The 16,909-nt window shown below is 41.9% G+C and overlaps 1 protein-coding gene across 1 annotated transcript in view; it reads left to right on the top strand.

Annotated features, from left to right (window-relative positions):
• The first annotated feature begins 423 nt into the window (after positions 1-423).
• Positions 424-16,909, top strand: part of LOC139531497 (noelin-3-like) — a 39,737-nt gene continuing 23,251 nt past the window's right edge. The window contains exon 1 of the mRNA XM_071327990.1: positions 424-616. Coding sequence (XP_071184091.1) covers positions 548-616 — 69 coding nt within the window. The 5' untranslated portion in view covers positions 424-547. The remainder of the gene's footprint in view (positions 617-16,909) is intronic.

Here is a 16,909-nt window from a genome sequence, read left to right as displayed (position 1 = left end):
AGTACAGTTTGTCACGCACCTTTATTCGTTAACAATTAAAGCGCATTTTATGTGTCAATGTAAATGTGTACAAGTGGTGTCGTGATCTGGTAATTAAAGCTCTAAGTCCTATCCTTTCCCAGTGGGAGGTGTGCGTTTGTAACTGTTGTCAGTTCTGTTGCCTTTTCTCCCGGCACTGCGTGGGGAGTGGCAGGTCTTGGAACTGATCGACAAACATTTCTGCCCAACACCCAGGACACACAACACATGATGCCACATCTGTTGTGTGACTCCCCTATAGTCTCGTAAGTCTGTCTCGTCCCCTGGCAGAAACTTGTATCTACGGTGTCAGTTTTAATCAGACCAGGCAGCACTTTCTGTATTGGCTTCACGCCAGAGTCCACGGAGCTGTGGGTGGGAATGATCGTGGATCTATCCGTTTTCTTCTGTTGTAGCGCTCTGAACAGTGGCGGGCATAGCCTACACCGGCAGCGACGCTGACGCAGTCCCGCAACGAGGGCTCTGCGTGAATAAGCGAGAAAAGTGTAACTTCCTCCAGACAGACAGAATGCGTGTTCTGTTGAGTGTCCTGTACCCGGTGCTTTCAATCACGGTCTTCGGATTATATCCGTCAATGGTGAGTTTCCCCTCCTAATTTCTTGCCATTCCACGCGAGGTCTCTGCATGTTTCAGTGTCTTTGCTTCAGGATCTGCGATTTTGTACCTATTTTCACCTTTATTCACATAGCCTCAAATGAATGGGTCTCCTCAATTAGCCTACACACATTGCATGTTATGATATTCGTTTTCTTTGGCGTTGCCTGCAATAACTGTGTCTGAAAATATTCAAAATAATATGAACCATTCACAATATCAGTGAGGCAAGAACATGATTGTTTTATAGTGATTTTAGAGAGAATGTTGGCATAACTCGCGTTTGATTCTCCTGAATATTCGGAGAGAACGGTAGACTCAACAGTAGAATCAAGTAGTGGATCCCGTTCGGATGTTAAGCCTCGACACACTGGACCGGAGACTGCAAACTTTAAAGTGACGAAATGCTTATTGCAGGATCCCACATATATCTCACGAATTGATTGATATTTTCATTATGTAGGCTACATCTTTAACGCAGTCAAAGACCACAGCCTTCTGTTTTTAGCTTTTCTTAAATTCCTCAACCGGCTCTCCTAGTGTATCATCCCGTTCCCAGAGCATGTTGTTAGTGAACGAATACTGGCTATGATAGGGAATCTGTTTAGTCTATGGAAGCTGTTTTCACGTTTTCTGTCGCATCTAAACCTTCACACATCATTTTCTATCGGGGAAGTATTCAAGACTTGGATTTTAGGTGAACTAGTGACAGTTGGTTTTATCCCCTTCGTGGATCGTCTCTGTTGAAACTATGAGCGAATAAGAAACTCAAGTCGGTGCTGTCTGATTGAGGACGACTGGGCGGAGTGGTGCGGAACGCTGTCGAGCTGTTCAATACTCAGTGGTGCTGAAACCATTCAATCAACGACAAGGGGTGCAGGCGGGGTGCAGTCTCCTGCTTCTGAGTTCGATTTCATGTCGATTCCCGATCTCAGCCAATTGCTATTCTGATATCAATATGTTCTAGAGAACACATTTCATTTTTAACTGAGACACATCTATGTATTACTCCCAACATAGATGTATGTAATGTTCCCATTCCCATTACCTAGCTTGTATTATTGATAACCTTATACAAGTAAACTTTTTTATTGGTTAATTAGGCTACTGTATAAGTTTTACTCAATCAAACCTTTTTTCTGAAATATGTCACCAGATATGGACCTAGATATATATTTTTTTTTTAACTGTCACAATTTACAGTACTTTGATCAATGTACAGTACTTTGGTCAATTTACAGTACCTTGATCAATTTACAGTACTTTGATCAATTTACAGTACTTTGATCAATTTACAGTACTTTGGTCAATTTACAGTACTTTGGTCAATTTACAGTACTTTGATCAATTTACAGTACTCTGATCATTTGATCACCACATTGTGACAGTCAGACCATTGTCAGTCAAAGCTCTAGCATCTTTAAATAACCCAGTGTAATTTGATGATCGCCACAGTCCGATGTGTGAGTAGATCCCTGAAGACAACGCCCACAGAGAATGATGTATACGCCTCCATACAGTGGACAGTGACAAGTGTTGTTGTTGTTTTTGGCTCTGTACTCCAGCACTTTGGACTTGAAATGATACACTGACTCTGAGGTTTTAAGTGCCGACTGTCAGCTTTAAAATTTGAGTGTATTTTCCTCCATAGAGTGAACCGTTTAGAAATTACAACACTTTTTATACATAGTCCCCCCCCCCCATTTTAGGGGACCAAAAGTTGGAATTAATTCACGTATGTGTATTAAAGTAGTCAAAAGCGTAGTATTTGGTCCCATATTCCTAAAACACAATGATTACATCAAGCGTGTGACTCTACAGACTCATTGGATGCATTTGCTGTTTGTTTTGGTTGTGTTTCAGATTATTGTGTGACCAATAGAAATGAATGGTAAATCAGGTATTGTGTCATTTTAGAGTCACTTTTATTGTAAATAAGAATAGAACACATTTAGATGAATGTGGATACTACCATGATTACGGATGGTCCCGAATGAATCGAGAACAATGATGAGTGAGAAAGTTAGACGCACACAAAAAATATCTTGGGGATTATGATATTTGTGCATCTGTAACGTTCTCTCTCATCATTATTCACGATTCATTCAGGACTATCCGTAATAATGGTAGCATCCACATGAATGTACAAGTGTTTAGAAACATATTATATTCTTATTTACAATAAAAGTGACACAATACATGATTTACCATTCATTTCTATTGGGCACAAAATTATTTGAAACCAAAACAAACAGCAAATGCATCCAATAAGTCTGTAGAGTCACACGCTTGATGTAATCATTCTGTTCTAGGAATATGGGATCAGATGCTAAATTTGCGACTACTTTCATCTCTAAAAGTCTGTGGGGGGGCATGCCACAAAGATAACATATGGAGTTGTTTAAAGATGGTCATACCATGGATCATTTAGCTGTTTACCCCCTTTAGGTATACATTTATTTTATTTTATTATTTGAACAAAATATTGAATTTGGCCTTTACTACGATAGCTCATAGAAACACATTGAATAACACGGTCATAAATGGCAATTTTTTAAAAAAAGGAATAAGGTTTTGAATTGTCTCACCTACATCTAGGAGGCATAAGAAAGCTCCGAAAATAGTTAGTTTTATGAACACATATTTAACCCCTTATTGTTTGGTTGTTCCATTCGTTTGTAGGGGTTAACCTTCCGATGAGCAAAACGGAGAACATCGTTGTGTGTGTGAGAGAGTCTCCCCTTTGACCACTGAGTGATCATATGAGTTTTACAGGCCATATCGTTCAGATGATAGAGATGTTTTTGTGAGAAGACCGGGGTTTCGGGTTGTCTCGTGTTCTGACTAACACCGTCGTAGCCTTGCCACCTTCCACCACAGAGGCGAAAGGCCGACAAAGGAGGATGCAGTGGATTGAGACAGCGGATTTTGATGGCGAAGTTACTTAAATTGATGCACGGGTGCGGCAATAGACTCTTAGGATTTAATACACACAAAAGTGAATTTGTCCCGATACTTTTGGGTCCCCTAAAATGGAGGGACTATGTACAAAAAATTGCTGTCATTTCTAAACGGTTCACCCGATTTGGATGAAAATACCCTCAAATCAAAGCTGACAGTCGGCACTTTAACCTCATAGTCAGTGTATCATTTCACATCCAAAGTGCTGGAGTACAGAGCCAAAAACAACAACAACATGTCCCAATACTTTTCGAGCTCACTGTACACTGAGTATACAAAACATTAAGGACACCTGCTCTCTCCATGACACAGACTGACCAGGTGAATCCAGGTGAAAGCTATGATCCCTCATGGATGTCACGTGTTAAATCTATTTCAATCAGTGTAGATGAAGGGGAGCTGACAGGTTAAATAAAGAAGTATGTTTAAGCCTTGAGACAATTGAGACATGAATTGTTTATGGGTGCCATTCAGAGGGTAAATGGGCAAGACAAAATATGCCTTTGAACGGGGTATGGTAGTAGGTGCCAGGTGCACCGGGTTTGTGTCAAGAACTGCAACGCTACTGAGTTTTCACACTCAACAATTTCCAGTGTGTATCAAGAATGGTCCACCACCCAAAGGACATCCAGCCAACGTGACACAACTGTGGGAAGCATTGGGTTCAACATGACCCAGGATCCCTGTGGAACGCTTTAGAGACCTATTAGAGTCCATGCCCCGACAAATTGAGGCTGTTCTGAGGGAAAAAGGGGTGGGGGGGTGCAACTCAATATAGTCACGTACACGTACACACACACACACACACACACACACACACACACACACACACACACACACACACACACACACACACACACACACACACACACACACACACACACACACACACACACACACACACACACACACACACACACACACACACACACACACACACACACACACACACACACAGCTGTCAGTGTCTCAGACACATTGTGAGCTCTCCTTATGTCTGTGTTTTCAAATGTTAATTGATCTGTAAAATGTGAGAAAATACAGCTTACAGTATGTTGGGTTAAGGCTCAATGAGATGAAAATGGTACGTTAAAGCTCTAGATAAGATCAAACAATTGTGATTTGTCCCTTGAATGTATCTCTTGGTTTCGTCTATTATACCACATTGTGAGAAAAAAACATTCTTTGATGTTGAATACGAATGTGAAACTCAAGGGACGGAGACAATTGCCAACAGCTGGTGATATTTTCCACTATAAATTGATTCTCTTCAATTCCCTCGCAGCTATTTTTGCTAATATGAAATATTAATCATTCAGTTCAGAAGATTTGGCAAATACTTTCGTTCAAACTAAATATGAGGAGACTGTCGAACAGAGGTCAGAACGTGAGAGACAAAAGTCCTTGACATAGAGATCTCTCTCTCTCTCATGTATCTCTCTGTCTCTCTCTCTCTCATGTATCTCTCTGTCTCTCTCTCTCTCATGTATCTCTCTGTCTCTCTCTCTCTCATGTATCTCTCTGTCTCTCTCTCTCTCATGTATCTCTCTGTCTCTCTCTCTCTCATGTATCTCTCTGTCTCTCTCTCTCTCATGTATCTCTCTGTCTCTCTCTCTCTCATGTATCTCTCTGTCTCTCTCTCTCTCATGTATCTCTCTGTCTCTCTCTCTCTCATGTATCTCTCTGTCTCTCTCTCTCTCATGTATCTCTCTGTCTCTCTCTCTCTCATGTATCTCTCTGTCTCTCTCTCTCTCATGTATCTCTCTGTCTCTCTCTCTCTCATGTATCTCTCTGTCTCTCTCTCTCTCATGTATCTCTCTGTCTCTCTCTCTCTCATGTATCTCTCTGTCTCTCTCTCTCTCATGTATCTCTCTGTCTCTCTCTCATGTATCTCTCTGTCTCTCTCTCGCTCTGTCTCTCTCTCGCTCTGTCTCTCTCTCTCCCCGCTCTCTCTATCTCTCTCCCACCCCTATCTCTCTGTGAGTCAGCATGACTGTTTTACAATTCCCTGTGAATAAAAAATCACAAGCCTAATGACGTGACAACAAAAACAAAACAACAACACTGTGACGACAAAAACAACCATTTTTTATAATACATGTTGGTTTTCACTGGGTCCTTGTCGTCAAAGCTCCGGGTATTGGATCCGAAATAAACAAAATTGTGCATTATTTTGTTACAGTGGGCCCAGCAAATCAAAATTGGTTCTGTAAACGTTCCCAGAACATTCGTTAGGTCGCAGCAAATGTTATCATAACACAAAAACTATCAAGTCATGCTGATGATTATAGAATGTTTGCATAAAACATTTGCTTGATGTTGCAAGGAAGTTGCAAGAAAACATTTAATCTGTTCTTTAAAGATTCCCAAAATGTTTCATTAGGTTGTGGGAACAGTCTGGTGAGAACATTATGGGGACAGTCTGGTGAGAACATTATGGGGACAGTCTGGTGAGAACATTATGGGGACAGTCTGGTGAGAACATTATGGGGACAGTCTGGTGAGAACATTATGGGGACAGTCTGGTGAGAACATTATGGGGACATCACAAAAGACATGTTACCAAAAAACTAAAACTGTTCAGTTGTGCGGATGATTCTGCAATGTTATTTTAGGGTTCAAAAAAGCATTCAGCTGACGTTACAATAACGTTCCCAGAACACAGTTTGTCTGTTCATTAAGGTTCCCACAATGTTTCTTTAGGTTGTGGGAACATTGTGGGTATATGACAAGAGATAGGTTCCCAAAACACAAAAACTGTACAGTTGTGATGACAGTCACACAATGTTTAAGTTAGGTTGCACAGGTTCCAATAATGTTGTAAGGATGTTGACAGAACAACTGGTCTAAGTTCTTTAAAGGTTCCCAGAACATTTAATTAAGTTATGGGAGTTGTCTGGGATGTTGCAAGACTATTCAAATCAAATCAAATCAAGTGTATTTATATAGCCCTTCGTACATCAGCTAATATCTCGAAGTGCTGTACAGAAACCCAGCCTAAAACCCCAAACAACAAGCAATGCAGGTGTAGAAGCACGGTGGCTAGGAAAAACTCCCTAGAAAGGCCAAAACCTAGGAAGAAACCTAGAGAGGAACCAGGCTATGAGGGGTGGCCAGTCCTCTTCTGGCTGTGCCGGGTGGAGATTATAACAGAACTATGCCAAGATGTTCAAAATGTTCATAAGTGACAAGCATGGTCAAATAATAATCATGAATAATTTTCAGTTGGCTTTTCATAGCCGATCATTAAGAGTTGAAAATAGCAGGTCTGGGACAGGTGGCGGTTCCATAACCGCAGGCAGAACAGTTGAAACTGGAATAGCAGCAAGGCCAGGTGGACTGGGGACAGCAAGGAGTCATCATGCCCGGTTTGCCGTGACGTATGGTCCTAGGGCTCAGGTCCTCCGAGAGAGAGAAAGAAAGAGAGAAGGAGAGAATTAGAGAGAGCCAAGATTTTCAAAATGTTCATAAATGACAAGCATGGTCAAATAATAATCAGGAATAAATATCAGTTGGCTTTTCATAGCCGATCATTAAGAGTTGAAAACAGCAGGTCTGGGACAGGTAGGGGTTCCATAACCGCAGGCAGAACAGCTGAAACTGGAATAGCAGCAAGGCCAGGCGGACTGGGGACAGCAAGGAGTCATCATGCCCGGTTTGCCGTGACGTATGGTCCTAGGGCTCAGGTTCTCAGAGAGAGAGAAAGAAAGAGAGAACGAGAGAATTAGAGAGAGCATACTTAAATTCACACAGGACACTGGATAAGATAGGAGAAGTACTCCAGGTATAACCAACTGACCCTAGCCCCCCGACACATAAACTACTGCAGCATAAATACTGGAGGCTGAGACAGGAGGGGTCAGGAGACACTGTGGCCCCATCAGAAGAAACCCCCGGACAGGGCCAAACAGGAAGGATATAACCCCACCCACTTTGCCAAAGCACAGCCCCCACACCACAGTTAGTTCTTATTGCAGGACTTTGACACCACTGTGAAATGACACCACTGTGAAATGACACCACTGTGAAATGACACCACTGTGAAATGACACCAATGTGAAATGACACCACTGTGAAATGACACCACTGTGAAATGACACCAATGTGGAATGACACCACTGTGAAATGACACCACTGTTAAATGACACCACTGTGAAATGACACCAATGTGGAATGACACCACTGTGAAATGACACCACTGTGAAATGACACCACTGGGAAATGACACCACTGGGAAATGACACCACTGGGAAATGACACCACTGGGAAATGACACCACTGTTAAATGACACCACTGTTAAATGACACCACTTGGAAATGAAACCACTGGTAAATGACACCACTGTGAAATGACACCACTGGGAAATGACACCACTGGGAAATGACACCACTGGGAAATGACACCACTGTGAAATGACACCACTGTGAAATGACACCAATGTGAAATGACACCACTGTGAAATGACACCAATGTGGAATGACACCACTGTGAAATGACACCACTGTGAAATGACACCACTGTGAAATGACACCACTGTGAAATGACACCACTGTGAAATGACACCACTGGGAAATGACACCACTGGGAAATGACACCACTGTTAAATGACACCACTGTTAAATGACACCACTGTTAAATGACACCACTTGGAAATGAAACCACTGGTAAATGAAACCACTGTGAAATGACACCACTGTGAAATGACACCACTGGTAAATGACACACTGGTAAATGACACCACTGTGCACACAATGGACTGCCGGGGGAGGTGATTTCCCAAAAGTCAAAGTCCTGCAATAAAAGCTACGATGCTAATATGTGTGTAAACTCTTTACAGTTGTGTTCTGTGGGTGTCACTGAATAGGCTGATACCCCATTTGAATTGATCCACAATCCATAGGTTAGACTGTACAGTGCATACAGTGCATGCCTCCAATGCAATTATGAAGTCTAATACATCCACATTGCGATTTCAACTAATTTGTCATTTTTTGTCAAATTAATGAATTATTGTCTTTTGTTGAATTTATATAAAAACATTCCAAACTTGTTCAGCATTATCTAGTCTAAACATGGCATGATTCCACTATTTGTAACCATTTGCATCAGTTTCAATGCCGGACTTTTATTTTGAAGGCGAACCGCAAATTCCACTAATGTGTCTAAACGTTATTGTGGCTAGTTTGACATAAGTGACTTTGGCCGTGCTGGCCGCTGCTGAAAACAACGAATATTCAGATTATCAGCTTTTCAGTGTGGTGACATGCGTCTAAAATTGGATCAGCTAGCTGCTACAAGGGAACATATGTGATCAAATATATTTGCTAGCTATTCGTCTGATTAGTAAAGTTGATACAAATACCATTAACTAGCCAGCTATCTTCAAAGTGTTGGGGTAAAGCTAGCCAGCGTTCGCTTACTCCCACCATCAGAGTTCACCACTGTAGCTAGGTTTCTAGAAAATAACTTGCCATATAATTAATTGGTATCTATATTTTAAAGACTAGCTAGCTAAAGATTACTCAACAGTTTGTCAAGCTACTTTGTTCACTGTTTATTGCTGTGTTGGTGACTGAAAGATGCCCCTCCTAATTTCACTGTAAATAGGCTGTGTTGTCTTCATATAATTTGTCTGATTAGCTTTTTGCACATTTACATTAGTGGTTAGTTACTGACTGACTGAGCTAACTCTTATTCATGTTGTTGCATTTCAGGGGAAGTGACATTGCTGACATGCCAGGGCCCATATTCAGGAAGAATCTTAGAGTAGGAGTATTGATTTTGAGGATTTTGCCTTCACAGTGAGTCCAATTATATTGGCAAGGGGAGGTTATCCTAGATTGCTATCCTTACTCTGAGACACGTTGTGATATGGTCCCTGGAAGAAAGCTGTTTCCCCAATACCTTTCACAGCCGTTGTTTCACCACAAGACCCTAGAGCAAGGGTAGGCAACCCTGTTCTTGGAAGTGTAACCTGTACTGCAGGATTTTGTCCAAACTAGGCCCTAAACCAGTAGTGCGTTCAGTTCGCTTGAATGGTTTGTACTGAACAAAACTTTTTTCCCCCAAAACGTTCTTGAACAGTCTTTTTTTTTTAGATATGTTTGCTCCGTTCATTGGGTGTGGCTTGAAGCAACGAATTACGTATTTAATAGGAAGCGGTGAATTTTGAACATTTCCCCGTTTTTAACTGGTCACTCAGTACTGCACCGTCTTCAACTGGTCACTCAGTACAGCACCGTCTTCAACTGGTCACTCAGTACAGCACCGTCTTCAACTGGTCACTCAGTACAGCACCGTCTTCAACTGGTCACTCAGTACAGCACCGCCTTCAACTGGTCACTCAGTACAGCACCGTCTTCAACTGGTCACTCAGTACAGCACCGCCTTCAACTGGTCACTCAGTACAGCACCGTCTTCAACTGGTCACTCAGTACAGCACCGTCTTCAACTGGTCACTCAGTACAGCACCGTCTTCAACTGGTCACTCAGTACTGCACCGTCTTCAACTGGTCATTCAGTACAGCACCGTCTTCAACTGGTCACTCAGTACTGCACCGTCTTCAACTGGTCACTCAGTACTGCACCGTCTTCAACTGGTCACTCAGTACAGTACCGTCTTCAACTGGTCACTCAGTACAGCACCGCCTTCAACTGGTCACTCAGTACTGCACCGTCTTCAACTGGTCATTCAGTACAGCACCGTCTTCAACTGGTCACTCAGTACTGCACCGTCTTCAACTGGTCACTCAGTACAGCACCGTCTTCAACTGGTCACTCAGTACAGCACCGTCTATTCAATTGAACATTCTATTACGTTAAGTACTGAATGCAGCCCGGACCAACTGAGCAAATCAGTTGAGTGATTGTATAAATTCAACACACCTGGTTAAATCTGCGTCCCTCCAGGACCAGGGTCGCCTACCCCTGCCCTAGAGGTGTTAGTCAGTGGGGGGACAGAAGGATGGACACATGTTAGTTATGATAAAACTCTGGGAGCCACAACAGGGAGGAGAGAGTTTGAGTGAGTGTAGTAAATCCAACCAGTGGTCCCTGGATACAGGCACAGGCAGACTGCCACAGTGGACATTTACACAATGCATCAACTATACTATTATGACTGTAGCTGACTGCTCTGTGCTCCTTGGACCACCCTGGCAAAGGGTAAAGTTTTTTTTTTAAACATTAAAAAAACAATCCACTCCGTTCGTAACAGATTCTGGTTTTGTGAACAGAAAACTGTATTGAGATCAAATGTTTCATCGATGAGAAAATTAGAATGTCGGACAAAATCCACCTCGTTCCATCTTCTCCCACTGCCGGCCATTGTGTTTCCGCTCCCTACAATATTTGGTAGCGAGTGGAAACGCCAAGCAGATGCTTCACAAGTATACATCGGTGAAATATGTCTCATTGTTCTGTCTGTGCTCCCTACCTCCCAGGGCCTCCTGTAATGTAAAAGAAAAATAATATTATGACTTGCTGACCTGGAATGCTCTGTGTTTCTGCTGGTAGCAACCTGGATGCAGAGAAATGTCATGCCTTGTAGTATAGTTGCATCTCCACCAGGCTCCAAGAGATCAGACGACAGAGATTAACCAAATTAAAATGGCACCTGTATTTAGGATTAGTGTTTAATTTTGTCTACTTCACATTCATGTCTGTAAATGACAACAATAGAGCTGATTAAAAGTACGCATGCCATTTTGTGATAACGGCTACGGCAATTTATATGGCATGCATGTGAATTTATAGCTAGCTTTAACTATTATTTATATTATTGTACCACCTCTCATCTCACTAACATTTACTAAGGCGAAAAGCTAATATGTATAGTGGCTAGCTTCACATAGGTGACATTCCATCATGACAACATCATGCTTCTCCCTGTTTGACTGTAGTCTAATTAACTAGCTGCCAGTTTAGATGCCTGTGATTTTGCAACCAAAATGCTTCAAAGATGGATGATGTCGATAATTAGCCTTGGTAGCTAGCTAACTAAATGACAACCACATAAATTAAGTATCCACTCTATTGCTTAATAAATGATCTAGTTATCTAGATAACAATGGTTTATGATAATTGCAGTTTAATTCATTATATAGCTAGCTAAGTGTAAAACAGAGTCTGGCTATAAAAACGCAGCAAGCTAGCCAAATGGACTTTTATCAGTTGTAGCCAAGCTAGCTTGCTTGATGCTCACTCAGTAACATTAGCTTACCATGATTTTCTGGCCCGGTCGACTCCTTCTTGCATGCTTCGGGCTCTTGGTCTTTTTCTAGGTTCAAAACAATATGGCTGTAGTCCGGTGCCTTATTGACAAAAGAAATCCGTAACACAGCCACCTGGTATAGCCAGGCAGTCAATGGCTCAGTGTTCCAAAACTGGTCACCTGTTTCTACTTCAAGCAAGGACAATGTTACATTTTTTTCTTTTTGTGTCTTTTTATGCTTCACTTGCGGCATAGCAGTATATAATCGATTTTATCTCCAATTTCCACCCCCCAAAAAAAGGTGACATATCAGATTGAAACATAGCTATATGCTCTACACTTTATTGTTTGGCTGGGTGCTAATGTGAAACATGGCCTTTAAAAGTTGAACAGCGTTCTGTCATACTGACCGCAGCCCAGTTAAACGCAATCGAGCAACGAGCCGTGGAATTGATCAACCAATGATGTGTTAGATACCACCACATACACTACCATTCAAAAGTTTGGGGTCACCTAGAAATGTCCTTGTTTTTGAAAGAAAAGCACATTTTTGTCCATTAAAATAACATAAAATTGATCAGAAATACAGTGTAGATGTTGTAAATGACTATTGTAGCTGGAAACGGCTGATTTTTCAGGGAATATCTACATAGGGGTACAGAGGCTCATTATCAGCAATCGTCACTCCTGTGTTCCAATGGCACGTTGGGTTAGCTAATCCAAGTACATCATTTTGAAAGGCTAATTGATCATTAGAAAACCCTTTTGCAATTATGTTAGCACAGCTGAAAACTGTTGTCCTGATTAAAGAAGCAATAAAACTGGCCTTCTTTAGACTAGTTGAGTCTGATTTAATGAGCCATTCGCAGTTGCACTGTACCGGCCGTGTGTACTTAGACTTGCATGGCTTAATCTTTGAGACAAGATCAACCAGGTAGCCACTCACAACATAGAGGTTGTACCTGGGCACACTAAGCAAAGAACAACCAGGGACCGGTCGATGTTTGGTCGATTACAGGCTCAAAATGGCCCGAAACAAGGACCTTTCTTCTGAAACTCGTCAGTCTATTCTTGTTCTGAGAAATTAAGGCTATTCCTTGCGAGAAATTTCCAAGAAACTGAAGGTCTCGTACAATGCTGTGTACTACTCCCTTCACAGAACAGCGCAAACTGGCTCTAACCAGAATAGAAAGAGGAGTGGGAGGCCCCGGCGCACAACTGAGCAAGAGGACAAGTACATTAAAGTGTCTAGTTTGAGAAACAGATGCCTCACAAGTCCTCAACTGGCAGCTTCATTAAATAGTACCCGCAAAACACCAGTCTCAACGTCAACAATGAAGAGGCAACTTCGAGATGCTGGCCTTCTAGGCAGAGTTGCAAAGAAAAAGCCATATCTCAGACTGGCCCAAAAAAATTAAAATTAAAATGGACAAAAGAACACAGACACTGGACAGAGGAACTCTGCCTAGAAGGCCAGCATCCCGGAGTCGCCTCTTCACTGTTGACATTGAGACTAGTGTTTTGCGGGTACTATTTAATGAAGCTGCCAGTTGAGGACATGTGAGGCTGGGTGGCAGGTAACCACTAGGCTACCTGCCACCCCAGTTATATAGAGCCATTATTGCAAGGAACTCCCTTCCATCTCATATTGCTCAAAAACAGATGAAGCAACACCTCATGGCACAACGCCTCTCCTCTATTTGACCGAGATATTCTGTGTGTATGTATTAATATGTAGGCTGTGTGTGATGTTTTTAAATGTTTGAAGTTCTCTCATTGAGCTGTTCTTGTCTATTAATGTTCTGTATTATGTGATGTTTCATGTTCTGTGTGGACAACAGGAAAAGTAGCTGCAGCTGTTGCAACAGCTAATGGGGAACCTTATAAAATACCCCAAAATAATAATGATCTGGATGGATGGATAGATCTGGTCTGAACATACTGCCTATGGTGGTATGATTTACTGTGTAGAGCTAACATCGCCCATAGGGAGGTAAAGCTGATTATTCATAGAGCTAACATCACCCATAGGGAGGGAAAGCTGATTATTCATAGAGCTAACATCACCCATAGGGAGGTAAAGCTGATTATTCATAGAGCTAACATCGCCCATAGGGAGGGAAAGCTGATTATTCATAGAGCTAACATCGCCCATAGGGAGGTAAAGCTGATTATTCATAGAGCTAACATCGCCCATAGGGAGGTAAAGCTGATTATTCATAGAGCTATCACCCATAGGGAGGTAAAGCTGATTATTCATAGAGCTAACATCGCCCATAGGGAGGTAAAGCTGATTATTCATAGAGCTAACATCGCCCATAGGGAGGTAAAGCTGATTATTCATAGAGCTAACATCGCCCATAGGGAGGTAAAGCTGATTATTCATAGAGCTATCACCCATAGGGAGGTAAAGCTGATTATTCATAGAGCTAACATCGCCCATAGGGAGGTAAAGCTGATTATTCATAGAGCTAACATCGCCCATAGGGAGGTAAAGCTGATTATTCATAGAGCTAACATCACCCATAGGGAGGTAAAGCTGATTATTCATAGAGCTAACATCGCCCATAGGGAGGTAAAGCTGATTATTCATAGAGCTAACATCGCCCATAGGGAGGTAAAGCTGATTATTCATAGAGCTATCACCCATAGGGAGGTAAAGCTGATTATTCATAGAGCTAACATCGCCCATAGGGAGGTAAAGCTGATTATTCATAGAGCTAACATCGCCCATAGGGAGGTAAAGCTGATTATTCATAGAGCTAACATCGCCCATAGGGAAAGAAAAGAAAGTCTAATGTCAATAATATTACTTCAATGGACTGGAGTCTTTATCGAGTTATTTGCATGACCAATATGGATAGCTGTAGTGGGAGACACTGAGAGAAAAATATATTGCTTTGATCACCTGCATTGCTTAATTTTAGTGTGTAGCTTAGTGGTTAGAGCGTGGGGCCAGTAACTGAAAGGTTGCAGGATCAAATCCCCGAGCTGACAATGTCAAAATCTGTCATTCTGCCCTTGAATACGGCAGTTAACTAACTGTTTCCTGGTAGGCCATCATTGTAAATAAGAATTTGTTCTTAACTGACTTGCCTAGTTAAATAAAGGTTAAATTTTAAAAGATTTTTAGTGTATGCTTTCTTGGATTTGGGGACTATGAAAAGACCCCTGGTGGCATGTCTGGTGGGGTAAGTTTGTGTGTGTCAGAGCTGTGCGTAAATTGACTATGGAAACTATTTGGAATTTTCAGCACATGAATGTTTCTTATAAAAAGAAGAAGTGATCTAGTCAGTCTCTCTTCAACTCTTAGCCAAAGAGACTGGCATGCATAGTATTTATATTAGCCCTCTGACTACAAGGAAGATATGCCACTCTGTTCTGGTCCAGCTGCAGATTAACCAGGTCTTTTTTAACAGCACTTAACCATATGGCTGGACATGAATCAAGATAAGGCAAAACTAGATCCTGCAGGACTTGCTTTGTGGAGTGTGGTGTCAAAAAAGCAGACCATCTCTTTATTACGGACAGTCCTCTCCCCATCTTTACAACCATTGAATCTATATGTTTTGACCATGACAGTTTACAATCTAAGGTAACACCCAGTAATTTAGTCTCCTCAACTTGTTCAACAGACACACCATTCATTACCAGATTCAGCTGAGGTCTAGAACTTAGGGAATGATTTGTACTAAATACAATGTTCTTAGTTTTAGAGATGTTCAGGAGATCTATCTATCCCTCGATCCTCTCACCCATCCCTCCTTCCTCTTCTTAGTTACAGTAATTGTGGCCCTGAGCGGTGATGCAGACAGCCCCATAACAGACAAATATCATTCCACAGCACCCAGGGAAATGTGTTTGTGTGTGTGTGATAAAGACATTCCCCATATTAGACACACATTACTGCACAACATGCAGGGCCCATAGTAACGGAGGAGAATGGATTAGAAGTTTGGTTTAACTAGACTTCCCCTGTGCAGTTCCAACAAGCAAACTCGTTATGCGCCTATGTAACATAGACGTAGGGAGTCAGGAAGCAGGTGCAGTTAGTGAGTTTAATAATAACAAAACATGGAACGATAACAAAACGAGAGAAGCATCTGACATGGTGTCATGACTCTCCTGTGAGGATCCAAAGAACAGGTTACAATGGATCAACGTCCACCAGAGCCCTCTCACCCGCAGAAGGGAGTAGGTATGATGTGTGGGTTTTATGACACCGCACGCCAATCGTAAATTGTATGCAGCAGGGAACTATTTTTGGTCTTCAGGCGTGGTGATTTGAATGTTGCTTTGTTACAGAGACATTTTGCCACCCAAAACTCTATCGTCCAGAAGTGAACACTGGGACAATATTTCTAAACATCTGGATGTGGGGAATGATGAGGGATGGTCTATGTAACATTAATGTAACATTAATGTCATAAAAAATTGTTTAAACATGTTATAACGAAAATATATTGTAACTTTCCCACTGTTTATGTCAGATTTATATCCTTTACGTTGTGTAGGAATGTGATTTTAGTTTTCTAACGAGATCATAGTTTTGATGATACGTTGCCCATTAAGTAGCAAATGAGGTCAGAGAGCTTGTCAGCGTGATGAAACCGCCCTTTTCGACCAGAGTGCTTAAAAGGACTGGGTAAGAATTAACATACCATACCAGAAGGCGTGAGACTGTGGTCCACACGTTGAAATGATTACAAACTCTGAAACTCTCAACCTCAACACTAGATGAGAAGATAACCTCACCTACAAGACCAGCGAAGCGTGGAGCGTTAGCTACATGTGGGAAATGGTTGAAACGTTGAACCAACACGGGGTGAAGAAGATAAACTCAACAGACTATACCTGAAAATGAACAGGCTGCAGCTGTCCGTATAAAAGGGGTTCAGACTCTGACTATCCACACGAGCTAAGAACAAGTTCTGAACAAAGCTCATTGGAGACCGGACAACTAAGAAGAAGGACTTCCAGATGCTGCTGGAAGTGGTGTTGGAGGGCCAGTAGGAGCCACTCTTTCCTCTGATCTAAAAAATATCCCAATGCCCCAGGGCAGTGCCCTGTGTAGTGTGCTGTCTTTCGGATGGGATGTTATA

The sequence above is a fragment of the Salvelinus alpinus genome, chromosome 10, assembly GCF_045679555.1.
Source record: "Salvelinus alpinus chromosome 10, SLU_Salpinus.1, whole genome shotgun sequence".
NCBI lineage: Eukaryota > Metazoa > Chordata > Actinopteri > Salmoniformes > Salmonidae > Salvelinus > Salvelinus alpinus.
This window is presented reverse-complemented; position numbering and strand designations above follow the sequence as displayed.